The sequence below is a fragment of the Phaethon lepturus genome, unplaced genomic scaffold (assembly GCF_000687285.1).
Source record: "Phaethon lepturus isolate BGI_N335 unplaced genomic scaffold, ASM68728v1 scaffold7111, whole genome shotgun sequence".
NCBI lineage: Eukaryota > Metazoa > Chordata > Aves > Phaethontiformes > Phaethontidae > Phaethon > Phaethon lepturus.
The window spans coordinates 11,744-31,505 of NW_010519752.1; the positions used below are offsets into that span (position 1 = coordinate 11,744).

A 19,762-nucleotide genomic window follows, 5' to 3' on the forward strand; every position below is an offset into this window, starting at 1 on the left:
GCAGCTACACTACTCAACCCTGAGGAAAAAACATTCTTACTGATTTCAGGGAGGATGGCGGGGGCCATAGAGGAAGCAGGCGGGTTTCTGCCACCTTGTTGTTTGGGACTGAGGGCTATTACAGCGTTTTAACAGAACACGGCACCTGCACAAAGCTTCTCCGTGTTTTTTCACAAACTTACAACCTCCGTGTCAGGAAACAGTAGGAGAGCAAGCCGCCCCTCGCCGAGGCTCAGCCTCGCCGCTTGCTGGCTATAGCAGGGTGGGGGCAGGAGGGTGATGCTGATGCTGGTGCACGTTGAGCATCCCTGACTGTCCCGCCACCACCGTGCTCAGCGTGGCCGTCCGCCGGGCAGCTGCGAGGGGCTGTGCTAATCGCAAGTGGGAAACAAGCGACTTCCGATACAGCGGAGCAAAACTCTGGTTCTTCTAAAGAACCGGACCGTTGCGGTTAGCTTACACTGGGCCATTCGTGATGCGATGGCCTGGCGTATCTTTTCCAGGGGGTGAACTGGACAGATTTGAAGGGGTGCGGTTGTGACAGTCGGCAAGGAGAATTCGGCACGTGGGCGTTAAGAACAGAGATCAATCCCGTGGTCGCTTGATGCTAGAGCTGCTGTGATGCCTGCGAGGCGAGAGGAGATCGGCGAGAGGGGAGCGGTGCGCAAGCTTGCCTGCGTGACGGGGGTGCTCTGTGGGGAAGTGGAGCTCTGCTGTGAGCCTTAGCAAGGGCTTGCACATCTGTGGAGTTGCCCTGAGTTCTGCCAGTAGCTGGATGTGCCTGTAAGAAATAGGTCCTGCCTCTGTTTGACTCATTTACCAGCTGGGAAAAGGCAAAGGACCTAAATCATGTGTTAACAGGGCTCTCTGTGCTCTCATTTTGCCAGGGCGGCCACTGACCACAACGTTGATAACACCACAGCAATCCTTAGAGAGTGGCTGAAGAACGTGCAGAACCTCTACCACGATGTGGAGTGGAGGCCGATGGAAGACCCCCAGTGAGTACTGCAGGGAGGGGCTGACTAAAGTTGTTTGGTGTATATGTCAGATTTTCTAGGTTTTCTGTTTTCAAACCGGGAGATGTACCAAATGTCCAAAGCATTAAAATGTGGATTTGGTTTTGGGTTTTTTTGTGGGGGGTCTGTCCCATTAAAATTGTGTTCTTATGGAGCCCATAAAAAAAGTCTCTGACTTCAGTGAAGCAACTCATGCAGCACTTCGGAGAAGAAAGCATTTTCCATTCAGTTATTTAGCATCTGCAGCTGCTCTCTTTGCATGGTAAACAAATCACATTAAAAGCTACAGGGAATAAAAACTGTCATTCTTTATTTGCAAGGAAGCAGAGACGTCATAGCCCATTCCCATAGTGTCTATGAAAGCTCTGTCCGAGACATCAGATATTCAGTAAGTACTGAGCCAGAGAGCTAGATTTAGTCCAGTGTATTGTGCCTTTACATGACTTGCAGGATCATTGCTTTGAAATATGATGTTAGGTTTAAAGAGAATCCTATTTTAAGGAATTAAGGGCAACACCTATTTATACACAGAATTTCAAAGTGAAAGAATTGTGTGTGTTGGGTTTTTATTGCCTTTTTTTTTTTTTTTTTTTTTTTTTAAGATTGGCTGTTCCTTGTTTTATTCTATTTTCTATTTCTTCCATCAGGGAAAAGTACATCACTTTCCTCTTTCTTTAGGCTTGCTTTTCTTTCAGGGTCCTCAGTGCAGTGGTGGGGCATTTGTGGTACAAACTCACAGGGAATGCGTGTTTTATTGCCTTTTTTTAATACTTTCATTGGAATTGAGTTTTTTTAATCCTGTCAAACTTGGCTTTTTTTAAGTTCTGTAAAAAGTTTTTGAAGTTCTTAGCTCCTTCACTGGCTTATGCTGGCAGTGTTTCAAAGTCCTGAATTTTTATTCCATCTTTGTTACAAAGCATTTGCTTTTGGACCTGATCCTGAAAACGGAACCATGCACATAACTGCTCATATGATGGGGCTCATGGGGTTGGGTGTTTGTAGATTTAAGAGCTGTTATCAGGATGTGTTAGCAGTTACTAATAATGCTCAGACCCTGAGGGAATGCAAATTGCCTTCATCTTCGCATCCTCAGCTCTGTTGTTTCTACTGGGTTTAAGGAAGCTGTATTTATAGCCTTCAACTTAAAGCCTAGCAGAGGACAGATGACTTTCTACCAGAGGGTCAGATAAGGTAAATCGGTTTCAGTTTATTTTGGTGGAGTAACCTCTGCTTACGTCAGGTGAGGACCTGCCTGCTGCAGAAGAAACTCCTGGTTTTGACAGTGCTATTTGGCTTGTGGCCGCTTGGTCGGCAGGAAATGCTGCAGCGCTACTTGTTCTCCAGTGCCTTGGGTACACATGCCAGCACGAAACTTGGAATCGTTTTCCTCAAAACCTCTCCTGGGTTGCCTGAGGTGACTCTTAACACTGTTTGTCTTTTGGAAAAAAGACAGCAAGGGAACTTTTTTTTTTAAACTAGTGTAATAGGGCCCAGACATGGGTTGCAGTCATTTTTTTGTTGTTGTTTATTTTGCTAGGTCCTACCCGGAAGAAATTGGGCCAAAACATTGGCCAAGCTCCCGATTCACTCACGTGATGAAACTCCGACAGGCTGCTCTGCGCGCCGCACGAGAGAAGTGGTCAGACTACATCCTGGTAAATACAAGGTTTGATTTATTAACTGTCCTCGGGCAAAAGCTTTTCAGGTAGTCGCTCTGTCTTTAGATGGAGAGGAAACTTTTTGGCAGCCCCAATATCAAAGTTCTCTGCAGTGAGTTGCTGTGTGTCATTTTTTGGTCTGATGAGCAAGAGACTTTGCATCTAGGGGGTAAGTCCCTGGGTCAGCCCAAGGCTTTCTACATGGGGGTCAGGATTGACTATAGTCCTGGTGGTGGGTCCCCCAGATTGAAACCCCACCTATTTTTCATGAAATGTAAGGGAAATAGTTCCACACAACAGATGTGGAAAGATGCCACGTGCCTTTGGTCACTGCAGCAGCAGCTAATGGTGGTGTTCTGGTGTTCCCAGCCTCTGAACAAGCTGAGGGTATAAGGCCAACTTTTAAGAGTTCTTCTTGATGCTCTTCACAGGGTAAACGTGCCCTGAATTTTCAGCAATGTTATTTCCCCTTGCAGCTCCATTGCCCCAGTGCTGCAGTAATGTTCTGTGGAGTCAGAGGGAAGCTCTGCATCTTTCCGCATCTCATAGCTTACCTATAAGAGAGATGTGTCCTATGGTATCAAAACCACCAGCTTGGTGCTTTTTGCTAACCTCATGCCTCTGGCTGCCTTGTTCCCAAGAAAGTGTCAGGAGAAGCATAGTGTTTCATCTAACAACAAATTTATTTTTCTCTTCCCCTCTTCCTTCTCTAGTTTATTGATGCAGATAACTTACTGACCAACCCACAAACCCTGAGCCTGATGATAGCAGAAAACAAGACATTGGTGGCACCAATGCTCGAGTCTCGCTCTCTCTACTCTAACTTCTGGTGTGGCATCACCCCCCAGGCAAGTGACTGCGTGAACGGTGCTGGGTGACTGTGCAAGCTATGATTTCAAAGGCCTCCTGCCTTGTGTCTGTGAAGCAGTGGGCATCATTTCTGTGCTGTGGGCTTTCCCATCTGCTTTTGGAGTGTCCTTCTGAAAACAATTTCTGAGATTTGCAGAGGTGATGCTGGCATGTAGCGAGGGTGGTGGTGTCATGCAGTTGTCTCAGCTTGCGCCTCTCAGTGACGGCATCCCAAAGCTTGGGTGGGTATCTTTGGGAAAATTCTGCACATTTATAGGTAATCTGAGAATAAGGGTAGAGAGGACATTGCAGTCTAATTTTTTCAGGCTTTGTTTTCGAACCAAGCTGTAGGTATGAGCAAAGCAATTTGTGTTCTGCATTGGCTGTGCAGGCACATAACTGAAACTTGCTTCCTTATCTGGGATTCCTCACTTGAAAAAGCTGAATCTGGAGGAAGTTGAGCTTGCTTAGCTAAAAGTCCTGGGAAGTGATACAATCCCACTAACTACATAAAAAATACTAATACGCACACCAGAATTTATCTGAGGTGATTCCATATGTTTGTGTAATGGCCTTAAAACTCTCAGTATGTAATTTCAGACTAGTTTTCCTAGATAGTGATGCTAATCTGAGAGGAATTTGCTTTTCTTTCTACAGCTCTCCATTGTGTATAGGTTATTTTTCTTACATATGAACGAGATTTATGTAGTGAGGCAACACCCTTTGCCTTGAAGGAATTGTGTGCGCATGTGTGCTGAAGTAATGTATGTAAAGGGTATCGGTAGAAAGGACAGAAGGGCTGAGCCTAGAAATTAGAGTTTCATGTTACTTTCTCAAATCACATACACTGCAGAAAGTATCAGATACAAAGATATTGTCTAGTAGAAATAGCGTTATTTTTAGAGCCAGAATGAGGTTGAGCTATCACTTCACAGGTTGGTCCGCATCACTCTGCTGTGTTGACCCTGGGGGGTAGGTAAGCCGCCACTCAGTCACTTGCTCGCTCCCACCCAGAGGGACGGGGGAGAGAATTGGAAGGGCAAAAGCAGGGGGAAAACCAAACCAAACCCAAAAGCAACTGTTGTGGGTTGATAAAGGCAGTTTAATAAGTGAAGGGGGGGGGGGGGAACCCAAACACACAAGTGGGGCAAAAACAGTCACTTGTCACCAGGAGACCGATGCCCAGCCATTCCCTGAGCACTTTGGGGGAAAAACTCCCCTGCAGTGTTACTGCTGAGCGAGCTGCGACCTGGCATGGAAAATCCCTTTGGTCACTTGGGGTCAGTTGTCCTGGCTATGTCCCCGCCCAACCCCTTGCCCACCCCAGCCTGTTTGCTGAGGGGAGCAGAGAAACAGGGAAGGCCTTTAGCAGCAGCTAAAATGTCGGCGTGTTATTAACACTCTTCTGGTCACCAGTCTAAAACACAGCACCGTATGAGCTGCTGTGAAGAAAATTAACTGCATCCCAGCCAAACCCAGACAATCACCATGTCCGTAAAGGGATTTCGGTAAGAGAATCAAATGTATAGAAGGGCAGATCTATCGTTACAGTTGTTTTTTGCTGTTTTTCACTCTTTTCCTTGAAATATTCTTGACTAAGTGCTAGATGGACTAAGACATTCAAGCTGAGCTGGGGACGGTAGTTAATGCTTTTTCTCCTAGCCCAGAGGTAAACCTCAATAATGATATCAGGTTTTTGACCTGTTCTCTAGTCTGCTGCCAGCATGTGTTTTGTCATCCTTTGGGGAGGCAGGATCCTAAGCTGTATGTCTCCTAGAATAGGAACAGGGGTTCTGTTGTCTTGAAAACTTCGCTTTTTGCCCACATTTGCCCTGGAAAGTTTCAGGATTTCCATTTTCCTTCCATCCTTGAGTCTTGTCTTTCCTTCTTAAAGGTAAGCTTGCCCTGCTGCGCAAATGTGTTTAAGCCTGAGCTTCCATGGGGCATGTGAATATGAGTCCTTCAGAGAGGCTCTATGGTCCTGCCATTCCCTACCCTCTTGCTTTATTCCAGCAAGCTAACCAGATACTAGTTGTTGTCATTATTGCTGGAGTGGTGAAACAAAGAGCAAACTCCATTCCCTCCCCTTCTTCTATTTACCTGATGTAAAACATCATTCTTCCCAGTGCTATTAAGGGCACAAGTAGGGACTACAGGCAAAGTGAAAACATAACAACTGCACCATGTGGGTTCAGAGGTATGTTTGATAGCTGCGGTTCCCAGCAGATGCCTAGGGAATAGTATAAGAACATGGCAAACAAACAAGTGAACGATATTTCCCCAGAATATTTTTTTCATCCTCTGGCAATATCCTTCTCTAGGAATTCTTGAGGAAGGTCTTTGTCTTTAAAGCTCTCGGTGATTTTTTTTTTTTCTTTTACAGAAATCACTATCTAAATCCTTTTCTTGGCACCCACACCATCTTATGGCAAGGAGTTCCACAGTTCAGACTAACTAACTGAATAGAAATAGCAGGAAAAAGTCCTGAACTTTCCAAATTCTTGTGAAGTAAATAGATAGATAGAAAGATAGGTGTGTGTTTACTTGTTTCCATTTTTGTTTTAAAACGGAATATAAACTTCATAGCAAAGGCATTGTCCTTTAAGTTTTTAAGGTTAAGTCCTGAGACAGCCAGGTTTTCCACTGATGTAAATCAGCATTGCTCCACAGCCTGAAGTGGACCTCTGTCTGTGTGCACCAGCCTCAGCCGGGCCGCTAGCGTTACCTCTCCGGCAGTAAATTTCCGTCATTACCACCATTAGCTGAGAAAAGGAGAGGGGAAAAAACTACCAGCAAATGCATCTTGCAGAATTTGGTGAAAAAGGCTGCTCAAAAGAACGGGAAAGTTCCCACTTGATTTTTTTTCTTTTCTCTTAGTTGCTGCTTCTTGTTTTTGTGCTCATAGTCCTGCAGTTTCATGCTCTGAGCCTTCTTCTCCCTGGGGACTTGGGGAGGGAGTAGCAGCTGGAGCACACCCTGAAACACGGCCTCCGGCACAGAGCAATGGCAAGCCAAACCCAGCTCCAGACAGCTTGACATTTGGTTGTCACGAAGCTAACCTTAGGAGAGCACAGCAACAGTGCTGACAAGTTGGAGTCTTTCTTGACGGCACATGATTTATGAGCGGTGAAAAGCCCCAAAACCCTGTAGTGAGTGACTGGAGGAGGAAAAATTAGCTTCCAGCATCTTTTACCTGTGGGCATTCTCAGATGTCTGTTAAAGGTTGAATGTCTTAACCCTTCCTTCAGTGGGAATGCTAGTAAGGTCTCTACCCGCTTTCTTCTTTTTCCTGAAAATCAGACTGACTGTGTTTGAGATACCTTCTGACCATACTGTGAGGACTAGATATCTGAAGGACAGAGGGGAGGATCGACAGATACATAAACAGATGCACCACACTATGCTTCTACACAAAAGCAGGGTAAAGTGGTTCTGCAGTGATTTGTTCAGCTGTTGCTAGAATGCTCATGGAAAATATAACGTAAAAGTAACTTTAACTTATTTAGTGACTCATCGTTTCTGTAAAGACCAGAATCTACTCTGGATTCAACTGTCAGCTGTGTCTAGATGTCTAATTGGTATGTTAGGATTTTCTTTCTGGAGGAATTCAGTGCATTTATTTCCAAATCTGATGGCTTCAGACATATTGCACCTGCAAAACCAGCTGTGAGCCGCACAACGTGGGTGTTGCACCCACAGTGCTGGAAGGCTAGCAAAGCTCGTGGTTACAGAGAAGGGAGCTGCCTGAAGTGCCTCCCCCAGACTGGAGAGAGCTCAGGAGTGAGTATTAAACCTGCTTGCCCTGGGATGGAGGAAGCAGAGGTTCTCACACAGCTGATGGAGACTGAGATGATGTCTTTGCTGCAGTGAAGGAAATGTTTTTTGGTTTTTTGGGGTTTTTTTTAGTCATGGTCAGAAATAATTTGCAGGTCCTATTCTGTGAGACACTGAATGTCCTTTGTGACTGTTGAACATGGAGGATGTCATGGATGCTCAGCAGCTTCCAGGGTCAGACCTGAGAGTTTATGTGCAAAAAGGGTTTTTGAAGAGCCAGGAGAAAATAGTCTGAGGTCTGAAGCTGTATTGCAAGGGAATTCTGCAATGGAATGGCTTGGATTTCCAATAGCTGCTAAAAAGGAGAGAGAAGATCAAGTTTTAACTTTTGGGATGGAAATCGTTTCTAAATACTTGACTGAGCCCTTTGCAAATGGGAGACACTTAAAAATCTGAGACTTGAGCACTGACCTATCTCTGCTGGGGAGGGCTAAGGGTGAGAGCTTTTGCTCAGGACCATCTATGAAACAGAAATCTCCTGTAACAAGCAGCTCCCTCCTTGTGATTGCAGGGCTATTACAAAAGGACCTTGGATTATCCCCTGATTCGGGAATGGAAGAGGACAGGCTGTTTTGCTGTCCCGATGATTCATTCCACCTTCCTTATTGACTTGAGGAAAGAGGCCTCCACCAAGCTGATGTTCTACCCCCCTCACCAGGACTACACGTGGAGCTTTGATGATATCATGGTCTTTGCCTTCTCCAGTCGCCAAGCAGGTATGTCTGGAGCCTTTACTGGGGAGGATTCACTGGTAGAGACATGCAGACCTCTGCTTTGAGTTCACAGGCCAAAAGTCCTATGTTAACTTCAGTGGTGAGTTAAGACCCTGTTCGCTTTCCTCTTTCGGATCTGGTCAGAAATAACCAGCAGCAAGTGCCTGGCAATGCAGTTTTGAATCACAGCTAGCTTCAAAAGACATGGGAGCCATTCTTGGGACTGGGGTAGTGTTTCAGAGACAAAATGTGTGGTGTCCACCCTTGATTTGTGTCACAACAAGGCAGCAGTGAACGCAGGTGAATGCTGTGAGGGTGGAAGGTATTCTGAAGTCTGCAGGGAAGGTATATAAAGTTACCACTTCCAGGAGATCCGTGAGGAAGGGGGTGAGGGCAAGAGACTCTTTTTAAACGTAGCAGCCCTTATGGCAAACAAAACCCAAGTTGCTTACCCACAGTGCTGATGAGGCTTTGCTTCGTGGCAGCTCAGCGGGAATTGTCTATGAGGTAGCGGCTTTTTGTTTTGTCGTCTTTTTTTTTTTTTTTTTGAAAGCAAAATCAGTGCAGCTTTCAGGGGAATGATGTGGAGCCTGTGGGCTGGGCTGAGAGGAAATCTCTTGCAGGCAAGAGCAGGTTAGAGCTGATGTGCAAGCAGTAAAATCTCTGCATACTTGACATTGTACTTTTGGAGAACCAGTTGAGCGCTGAGATCCTTGGGGCACAGCGGAGAGAAAAGGAGTACCGCTCCAGCTGATGCTGGGATCAGTTCCTACCGGACAGTGGGAGGACTTCAGTTAGACCTGAAATACAGGAGTCCTTTCAGGCCAAGTCACCACCTCAGTGTCCTCTTCCTTTGCCTGGAATGGCTGTTGGTGTCTGCAGAGAGCTCTGCGTGTCTCAGAGAAATCACTGTCTCTTAAGTGCGTGCGGCTGCTGCTACTCCTGCTTGTAATTGTGGTGAGCATGTTTAGTCCTGTTTATTTTTGGAGAGTGGATCTGGTGGGTATTCTGTCTTCACCAGAGCCCTGGGTGGCAAGACCTGTATGTAGCCGTGTCAGAGCTGAAAGGAGCTCCTGGGAAGGGTATGTTTTTAATGGCCATCTGTGGTGTTCTTTGCCCTGCTATGTTGAAATGGGGAAAGTTTGGGGCCTTCTAAAGGAAAAAGGGAGTGATGAAACCTCAGCAGCACCAGTGAAATGCACTGCTGTTCAGAGCTTCATGACTGGTTTTGCTGGCTTACTGAGGTGAATTAGAGGACCCACAAACAACATTTCCCTACTGAGTGGTGTGCAGCTGGTGTTATCTGTCCTCTGTAAAAGAGGCAAAGTTAAAGGGAGAAGGAAGGGCTGTTCTTTGGGGACAGACAAGCAGAGAGAAAGTGGAGTGAAGAAGTATAGCTTGTTGTTGTTGTTGTTGTTGGCAGTCTCTTCTGCAGAAGAGACAGGCTGAGAAGACTGCCTTTCTCACCATTTCCAGAGCAGCCAAGCAGCCACCAGCTTTCCTTTTGGTGACCTTTCTGGTTTGAAGTTCTTGACAGTGCTGAAAAAGATGGCGTTGTCTTGCCAGATTAAGCAGGGCTTTTTAAAACTCAGTTATGAGAGGATGATGGGCATCAAGTGAGACAGATGAATGGTCGAGGAGAGGCAGCAAGAGCTGAGGCCTTAGGAGGCAGAGGGGAGATGTGAATTTGCAGGGCATCTTTGGGGCCCTGATTTTCAGAGTCAGGACATTGGTATAATAGCTCCAGAGGAGAATTGAGGTTTAAGTCAGGATAGCAAAGCAGGCTCCTTCAGATCTACCTGCCCTACTTGTTCCTTCTGGCCTTCCCAGAAATACAGCATCCTGAGAGTGTGTTAACTGCATCTCATTAGCTCCAGCTGCCTAAGAAGTATTTCAAGAATTCAAACCCATCATTTTTTCCTTCCATCCTAGAACACTTTAGCTTCTTCAGGACTGACCCATGACATGAAAGGCTTTGCTTCAGCAAAGCCTGTCGATCTGCTCAGATTGTTGGCTTGTGTCCTGGGCTGAGTTTTGTCACCCAGGATAAAAGGATGACATCCAAATTCAGAAATATGAAAAATGTATGGACTTTGAGGTAATCTCCTTTTAGGAGTGATTTCAGTTACTTCCCTGAAGTCATAAATTATGTTGGCTTTTGTCCAGGCCAACTACTGCACTTAACACCTCAGATCAAACCATCAATTTTTCAACAGTGAATCTACTGCTCAGAGCAACTGTTTTGTGATGCTCCAAAGAGACCATCCCACTTCTGCTGAGAGGACGTGGCCTGTGATGGGAGTACTGACCTAGAACAAAACTTGGTGTGATGTTTTATTGGCAAAGGTGGACTCCGTAGAGCCCCTTGCACTCACCAGATAGCATTTAGCCAGCCAGATCTCCTGAGCTTCTTTTCAGCCTGAGGCTCTGAAGACCTAGAGCCAGCCAGCAGGAAGGTCTGGCCACAGGGATGTGGGGGAAATTGAGGTTGCTTAAAATACGGCTGTGTGTTTAGAGCATGGCTCTGAATCCTGGTCACTGGCTTACAAAGGCTAATAATAATACAAGTGTCTATAGCTTTTCTGTCCCCTGTAGCAATTGTTTATTTTATTATAAAAACAGAGCTGGAGAGCAAGTCCCCTTCCCCATTTTAAGGTAGCTTTACCACCTTAGAGTAGCTTTTATCCCAGAAGGAACAAAAATACTGGTGTGAATCTATGGAGATTAACTGTGTTTAAGCCAGCGGAAGGTAAGAACGGAGATCAGTGAGGCAGATAAGATTAGTTGATTAGATCAGTGCCAAATCCATTAATGTCAGCAGGTAGTATTTTTCATTCTGCCATTTACCTAAATTGCATCTGACAGCTGAATGTGTTTTGGCAAGTAGTGTAGCCAGCAATTTACTTGCAGAACTTAAAATGGTAGAAACACCAGAGTCATTAATGCAGACAATTCTGCTCTGCTAAAAATACCAGGGATTAGGGGGACTAAAACATGAAAGCATCAACGCACCAGGTAGTGCCGGTTTTTCATTTATTCTCTAGAGGGAGAGGGGTCGTTGTGCTTGCTTCATTAAAAAAAAAAAAAAAGAAAGAAAGAAAAAGGCAGGTTTGCTTTTTTTTTTCTAAATCTGCTTGGTCAGTTGTATGGGTTCTAACAGCTTTCAGATTGTGGTTAATTAATAAAGGATCTTACCAGAGCTCAATGAAAAACAAGGGAAATATTTTCCTTTGGCTTCTCTGGAGGTAGCTTTTGAGTGTGTTGCCTGATGTGACATCAGGCCCAGTGCTGCTGCAGTTACAGCTGATAGTGAGCAGATGCTTGGTCAGTCTGGGGGGAACAGTGCTTCACGGATCACATGTTGCTGGGACGTTCCCAGTGAACAAGCTCAACAGTGGATGGGTCTCTCCCTTGCAAAGGCATCTGCTCCAAGGAGCAGCTTTGCATCTTCTTTTTGTTTCACACCTTCACATTCAGCTACTTGAACAAACAGTTGCAAAAGCTTTTGAGTAGAAGGATGTTACCTCATCACCTCTTTTTGAAAGCATTTTTTTCTCCTTGCTGGTGTCTCTCTCTAGGATTTTCTTTTAATCTTGAGGGCACACTAAAAACTAGTCCTGGAGAGGAAAGGACCATGTTTGGTGGTAGACTTGCCACTTCCAAGGTGGTTATCATATATATTCCTCGAAGTCCTTTGCAAGCACAGGTGAAAATATGTTATCTTTATTTTCTAGCCAAAGCAAAGAAAAGCAGGAAGATGCTTGATTGCAAACCCCAGACTGAATTCCGTGCTAGACTAGTAACAGACGCTGCAGCCATACTGATGCCTTGGGCCTTGCCACTTCATCCCGTGTGATCCCAAGGGAGCTGAACTGCCTGGGCCTGCATTTGGCCAAGGGTGTGCTGTTGAAGCCGGGGGATCAGACTTGGCTCCTCCACCCTGGAAGAGTCATTCCGTATTCATTGCAGTCTGACAGACAATCCTTGCAAAGCTCAGACAAAAGCTTCCATCACCCCTAGCCACGCTGGGGTTTTTTCAGTTTTTCCCCCTCGAAGGCTGCCTGCTCTGGTAGACCCGCACCCCTCTTTGCCCAGAGGGTCCTCGGGTCGCCACTGCCTCTCCTTCAGCCCAGCTGTAGGTGGGAACCCGTTTGGCTCCGTGCCAGCGATGGCATTGCTTGAGGCTGGTGTAACTCGGAGGGTGAAAACCTGTTCCTGCTTTTGGATCTGGGTCTGTGAAGGGATTTTGCGTCTGTGTCTGTGAAGGTGCCAGGTCTGAGCAGTGCAGGTGGGGTTTTAGGGGTTTCTGTGGTACTCCCCACTTACCCAGTAGACCTGCTGTGTGCATCATACACTGCTTTTCTAAAGGCCAGCTGTGCCCTCTGCTGTAGGATTGTTTTCATAGCGTGAAGGCAAAGGCCAAAAAAGACTCTTTCTCTGGGTTAAGAGGGGGTTTCCCAGTCTCTCCTAGGAGAAAACTGATTGCACTTAAAAATACCTGCTCTTAGGGAGCAAGTGGAAACTGATTTCACAGGAGAGGCCGCTTGCTGCCAGCCAAATAAAACAGAAAATGGCATTGTGATGGTTTTGAATTGTTTGCTCGTGAAACAGAACTTTTTGGGACTGAAGGTTGTGGCATAAGGTTGATTGTGGCTATGTAGCAACAGAGCAGCAAAATCCACTGGTAAAAGACCTGATTCTAATTTCTGGGTTTTTTTGCAACCCCCAGGAATCCAGATGTTCATCTGCAACCGTGAACACTATGGTTTCCTTCCCATGCCCCTGAAATCCCACCAGACGCTGCAAGAAGAAACTGAGAACTTTGTGCACACATTAATCGAGGCTATGAGTAAGTTCCTGTGCCCTCCCATGATGGACCCCCCAGCCCCCCAAGTTAATGTTTGTAGAGCTCTCCTGCCAGCAGCCCAGCTCTCTTCCCCTTGGGAGCCTGCATCCTGATCTGACTGCTCTCGTACTGTTTTGATAGGCAGTTTTCCGTCTTCCACTGCTTTTCTACCTAGCGATGTAATCACTTCATGGTCAGGTCAACCCCATTCACAAAAATCCCTCAACTTCCCCAGATCAAATGCAAAAATGCATCTTTAATGTAGAAAGGATGCTGCAGAACTCTGTTTTTGTCATGAGGTCTGTCTGGCACATGGCTGCTGGCTTCTGCCTTGCAACGTGGATGCTTTCTGCTATACCCTCTCCTGCACTGACTTCACATCCCAGCTCCCTGGGGCTTTTGGCCCAGTGATAAACACACATGCAGATACGTTATATCGATGCAGCTTGTACATGAAGGTGATGCTTGGCATCTCTCCTCTCTTTCAGTCGATCGCCCTCCCATTGAACCCTCTCAGTATGTCTCTGTTCCTCCGAAGCACCCTGACAAGATGGGATTTGATGAAGTAAGGAACCTATTTTGCTGTTACTGTCTTGTCTTCCCACCTAGAGGACCTGGTTCTCCCTGTAGCTGAGCTTCTAGCCGTTTCCCTTGGAGTAGAGTATCTTTTCACATAGTTAGCTCTCTCCCAATCACTCATCTTTTGGACTTACAGCTTTTGCAAGGGGAAAATAGCCATCCTTATTTGGGGTAAAATGCTGAGCTCAGGGAAGCAGAAGGGAACGGGCTCAGGGAGCATTCTTTCCCTCTGGCATTTGCTGTGGGGAAACGAGGCCAGTCAAGTCTGTGACCCCTTATGTACCTGCTACAAGACCCCTGATTAGAAGTGCAGGTTTGTGTGCCTGGGCAGTGCCCAGCAAATCTTTGGGCTTCCTGTCTTGCTGCTGTGGATGTTTTAATCCAGCTGGGAGGAGATGGCAGAAATGAGGCTGGAAAACAAGTTATTTAACTCTCCAGTTCTTGTGGTGTTTCCTCTACATCTGACTGCAGAGCAGCTTGGCAGTGCTTCCATTCTGTGATAAAAAAATGGTCTTTTGGGAAACCTCTCCAGTGTTCCAGTGACAGAGGGGGACGATTTCTTTCAGCTGGGTTCTAAGCCCAACCTGAGTACGTTCAGGAGTGATGAAAACCATGTCTCCTTACTGGGGCAGCTCTCCCGCTGCCTTGCTTGGTTGCTGCATTTTTCTGCTATGGCCTTAAGTAAAAGTGAACTAAAAAGATGGTTGCTGACACTGAAAGTGCCCCAAGACCCTGCAGAAATTCCTCTCCTGACTCTGCCTCATGTTGTGGAGAGAGTGGGCATTGAGGGGAGGAGGCTGGAGAGGGATCTGCTGTACTTTAATTAACCCGCGTCCTTGTTATTCACAGAGCCAGCACCCCTGTGTGTGCAGCTGCCAGGGTGGCAGTGGCACCGTGACCGGGGGAGTTGTGGGGATCAGGGGAGCCTTTGTTTTCTTGGTGTATTCTGCTACATCTGTTTATGTGACTCGTAAAGTCTGAGCCTGATTTGGCTATGTGTGTTTGAGCGTCTGTGTTCAGGACACAGCTGGTGTAGGTTTTTTCCATGTTGTCCTTTGTGGCTGCGCTTTATTTATCCAATTTATTATTTTTGCATTTGTACTGACCTGGAATTTGATCCGCTTCTTACTGGGATGAGGTTTTGCTCCACAGGCTACAAGGCTGCACTTGTACTTGTCTGCCTGGGACTGAAAAATACCCCTGACCCTCTGCAGTTTACCTACAAATGAGGGCTTCGGTCCTCTGCCTTCCACCAGAGAGTCTGTCTCCTCAAGGCTTGGCCTGAGCCCTGCCCACGCGTCTCTGTTCCTGGTCTTGGCTCTCTGCTAGGCTTTCTGCTCTGGCAGGGGTAGCAGCGGGTTTTCAGTACCTGAAGTAATTACAAAAATCCTCTCTTTACCATGTCTTTGTACTTGGATGGTGGCCCCGCTGATAATCCTAAATACAGGCAGTGACAGCATTGTGGAGAAACTCGGTGTTCCTCTAGGGCTAAAGCTGGAGATGGCCATATTACTCTGTGTTTAATATAAATCAAAACATCCTACATCTTTGGAGATTATAGACGTGGCTGTAAATTGTCTCCTCTCACCTTTCTTTATCCTTGAAGAGTGACTTTCCCCTGTGGACATCTATAAAAAGTAGTTGTTGGACAGAGAACAAGCCTCTAAGCTTTCAACGCAAAACCAACTCCCAATTTTTTGACAAATTCTAAGCAACCTGGAATGAAAACACACCTGGTATTTTCATAAGATCTGCTTTTCCACTGGGGCTGCTGGAGAAGAATGGAACAGGATTCCCTTTTCTTCCTCACTCCCAAGACAGGAGGCCGATGTCTTTCTCTTCTACCTAGATTTTCATGATCAATCTGAAGCGTCGGAAGGACAGGCGGGATCGGATGCTGCGGACTCTCTATGAGCAGGAGATTGCAGTCAAGATAGTGGAGGCTGTGGATGGCAAGTGAGTCTCGGCTGGGGTTGCTAATGTTTGCAAAGAACGGGTTGTGCATAACTGCTTAACACCATCTCTTTGGATGCCCTGAGCTCCCTTCTGGTGGGGAAGGGTGGGCCGACGGGGGAGGTGAATATCACTTTTATTTACCTAACAGTCTGTTTGGGGCAGTTTTGCTTTGTTTCTTTCTTCTCTTGCAAGAGTGTGGTTCAGATTAAGATGAAAATGGGGTTAAAATCACACGGATTTCTGTGAACTCCAACGCTTACACACAGTTAAAAGCAGTCAGCAGTGAAAGTGTTTGAGAGCAATTATCTCCTGGGAAGATCGTCCACCATACTACAAAGCTGGTATGCTACAGTGTTAACCCAGACATGGCCCTTCCCAAGCTTACTCTAAGGTGTGTTGAGACCTTTTTATAATGAGAAATCAAGGCAGAAATTTTTGGTCTGCGAGTTGCAAAAAGGCCTCAGGGAGCTAGGAACCCACATTGCCATCTAGTGGTCTTTGAGACTTGGGTACCCATCAAGACATCTTGGAAAAATAATTTAAGCCAAGCACCCGACAAGTTGATGGTCCCACAAGAAGTTGTTGGCAGAGTTAAAGATAGAATTTGTCAGCTTGATTTAGAAATGTAAATCAAGAAGTTATTTTTTCTCCAGGTTTTTGAGCGAAACAAGTGCAGAATTTCTTGAGATACAGCTTTTCTTTGGAAGCAGCATCTCCCATGTTGTGTCTGTGTCTGATTTGAATTTACTTTTTTAAAAAATGATGATAGATATTTTCTCTTTCTCAGAGCACTGAACACAAGTCAGCTCAAAGCTCTCAGCATCGATATGCTCCCGGGTTACCGGGACCCATATTCCTCCAGGCCACTAACCAGGGGAGAGATTGGCTGCTTCCTTAGTCACTATTACATCTGGAAGGAGGTAAGGAGTTTGTGGGTGCCTTGGGGTTCCTGCGGGAAGGTGCTGTGGGCAGGTGCAACAGGAAGGTGCACAGCCAGTCGTAGGGCAGAGCATCAAATACAGTGCAGGTTTCTGGAAGCGTGGGATGGAACCATTTTCCTCAGTTTGTAAGGGATCAAGCACAGGGGTTTTCTTGAACGTAGTGTTCAGCTTTCTCATCTCTGCTTTCTCATCACAGTTCTGAGTGATTTTTATCAGAATATTTTCATTACTGTTTTTGCAAAGCATCCAATAGCCTGCTTGGAGCAAGTTTGCTTAGGAGAAAGGAAGAAGGTTTTGAAGAACAAATGCCATTTAAAAAAAAAAACCTCCTGGGTTTTCCCCTTGTTCTGCATCTGGACTGAAGCAAGTTCTGGTAACTCTGCTGATCGGCTTTTTTGAGTTGGCATTTCAGAAATATTCTTAACAGTAGGGACCTCTGTTACCTGAGCTAAGAGATCTTGCTTGGGTGGTAAAAGCTGTCATCTCTGACCAGCACAGCCCAGACCTTCTCAAGTGCAGTGACACTGGCGTTACACAGCCCGACATCAACAGGAGGGATTGTTTCGAGTGAGATGTGGTGGAGGCAGGGAGAAAGACTTGGTACTAAAAGACGACTGGGCAATGGCAGCGGTTGCCCAAATATGACAAAAATATGAGGGTTGCACCTCCTGGTGCAGGGTCCTGTACAGATGTGTGAGAGAGCTCGCTGCTCTCAGGGGTACTAGCTACAGGGCAGGTTACAGATCCAAACAGCCTAGAGCCAGCAGGAGTGACTGCAGTCACGAGAAGTCAGGCTTCAGATTTCTAAATGGCCAGCAGTCAGGTAACATGGGAACTCACATGCAGGATGCCTCTGCATGTGCGTTCCTTTAAGTCGTCAGAGCCAGACTTTGGATACGCTGGATTGTTTTCCTTCACAGACTCGAGGAACACTTTCTTCCAACAAGGAGGTTTTTCTGAACAGTGGCTTTGGCATCAAAGGCTGCTGCACATTCCCCTGAGGAAGTGGTTGCTGTGGTCATGCTCATGGGTTCCAAATGGTGCAACATCAGATGAAGGGTTTTTCTAGGTTGCAGATGCTCAGCCACAGGCTGTTTTCAGGACTGTTCTCACTGGCTCTTGCAGTCTCTCCCAGCTGAGCTGTGAATCTGGAATTGGTTCTCCAGCCTCCCTACCTGCATGCTCTAGAAGGCAGTGCCAGGTCAGGAGGACCCCAACAATTTTGGGGTGCAGTGAGTGGCCCATGTGTGCCACTGTGATAATTTCTGAACCCTTTTGTTTCAGGTGGTGAACAGAGAACTGGAGAAGACGCTTGTTATTGAAGACGATGTGCGCTTTGAACACCAGTTTAAAAGGAAGCTCATGAAGCTGATGGATGACATTGAACAGGCCCAGCTAGACTGGGAGCTTATGTAAGTTACTGGCCCTCAGCCATCTGGGAACTCCGGGGCACGCAGGGGAGGTCAGCAGCACCTGCTGTGTCATGATCAAGATGCAGGTTAATGCTGGAGTGCAGGGGAAGGTGGTAGCGGCTTCTCAGTGGCTCTTCCCATCATCAGGACAGCTCTGCCTCCTGGGGGAGGCTGATGCTGGAGTGCCCATTGGGTACCATTACCACCCTTTGTGGGTGGCGTTGGTTGATCTCAAAGAGTGTCTGGAGACGCTGCTGTGATAGAGGAACTGACATGGCTCAGTCCTGGGGCTTGGACCATGGCATTTTAGCTCCCTTATGAAGTCTTTCACAGCTATGCCACCCACTGGGTTAGGATATGGGTGTTGGGGAGTGGTGCAGGATAGAAATCTGTGAGCCTGGTCAGGGATTACTTCTTGGATTGACCCTTTGCCCTTCTTTGGTTGATGTGAAGTCCTAATTGCTGCAGATTTGCTTTGGTTCCAATTCCCTTGGTCTTCTCATCCTTTAAGCTACATTGGCCGTAAAAGGATGCAGGTGCAGGAACCTGAGAAAGCAGTTCCCAATGTCATGAACCTGGTGGAAGCTGATTACTCGTACTGGACCCTGGGGTACGCAATCTCTTTCCAAGGGGCTCAGAAACTCATCGGAGCGGAGCCTTTCAGCAAGATGCTTCCAGTAGATGAATTTCTGCCAGTCATGTACAACAAGCACCCTGTGTAAGTAGCATGCCTTCCTTGCTCATGTTGACATGAGCTGGATCTTGCTGAATGCCCTTAAGCCAGATCATGTTGGTGTGTCTCACTTCTGTAGCCTGGCTGGTGAGGGACTGAGAGAGTTGGGGTTGTTCAGCCTGGAGAAGAGAAGGCTCTGGGGGGACCTTACTGCAGCCTGCCAGCACTTAAAGGGGGCTTAGAAGAAAGATGGGGACAGACTTTTTAGCAGGGCCTGTAGTGATGGCACAAGGGGTAATGGTTTTGAACTGAAAGAGGAAAGATTTTGACTAGATCTAAGGAAGAAATTTCTCACACTGAGGGGGGTGAAACCCTGGCCCGGGTTGCCCAAAGAGGTGATAGATGCCCTATCCCTGGAAACATCCCAGGTCAGGCTGGATGGGGCTCTGAGCAACGTGCTGTAGTTGAAGAGGTGCCTGCTCACTTCAGAGGGGCTGGACTAGATGGCCTTGAAAGATCCTTTCCAACCAAACTGTTCTGTGATTCTACTCCCTGTGCTTTTTGATTGTTTGCCACAGAGCTCCTGGCACAGGTCAAAGGAGGTGACAGACATACTGCAGAGGGGTGGTTGTCCCTGCTGGTGCAGGGCTTGTGGGCTGTCTCTGGTAACAGAGGCTTTGGTTGTATAGGTTGTGTGAGGCTGTAAGGCACGTGGTTCTGGCTGTAGAGAGTCAGCCTCCACCCAGGAAGTGCCTCCACTCCCTGGGACCTCTTTGCTCGGTGGACTGGCTTGTATCTCGCAGTTATAGCCAGAGGCACTGGTGAACATTCACTCTGTTACTGATCATTTTTCTCTCCTCTTTAGAGCGAAGTACATGGAGTACTATGAGTCCAGAGACTTGAAAGCCTTTTCAGCAGAACCCCTGCTTGTCTACCCCACCCACTACACAGGGCAGCCAGGCTACCTCAGCGACACAGAGACCTCTACGATCTGGGACAACGAGACCGTGTCAACTGACTGGGACAGAACACACTCCTGGAAATCCCGGCAGCAGGGCAAGATCCATAGCGACGCCCAGAACAAGGATGCCTTGCCTTCCCAGTCATCTCTCAACGCGCCGTCCTCCAGGGATGAACTATGACTGCCTGCTTTCCCCAGGACTCTGCTGACAGCTGAACCTGCCTCACACTTTAGCTTTTCACCCTTGAAAGTTGTAGAGCAGCTCTTCATGCGGTCTCCTTCCCACTGCTTCGACGGCAAAGCACAGTGGTGGGACCTGACAAC

General features: G+C 46.9%; 1 protein-coding gene across 1 annotated transcript; it reads left to right on the forward strand.

Annotated features, from left to right (window-relative positions):
• The first annotated feature begins 893 nt into the window (after positions 1-893).
• On the forward strand, positions 894-19,700 carry LOC104628523 (procollagen galactosyltransferase 2). Its single transcript, XM_010297144.1, has 11 exons — positions 894-998; positions 2,554-2,671; positions 3,388-3,522; positions 7,869-8,073; positions 12,800-12,919; positions 13,405-13,481; positions 15,345-15,451; positions 16,239-16,371; positions 17,677-17,804; positions 18,316-18,522; positions 19,343-19,700. The coding sequence occupies exons 1-11, from the start codon at positions 985-987 to the stop codon at positions 19,617-19,619; spliced, it is 1,521 nt and encodes a 506-aa protein (XP_010295446.1). The 5' UTR covers positions 894-984; the 3' UTR covers positions 19,620-19,700.
• The last annotated feature ends 62 nt before the right edge of the window (positions 19,701-19,762 follow it).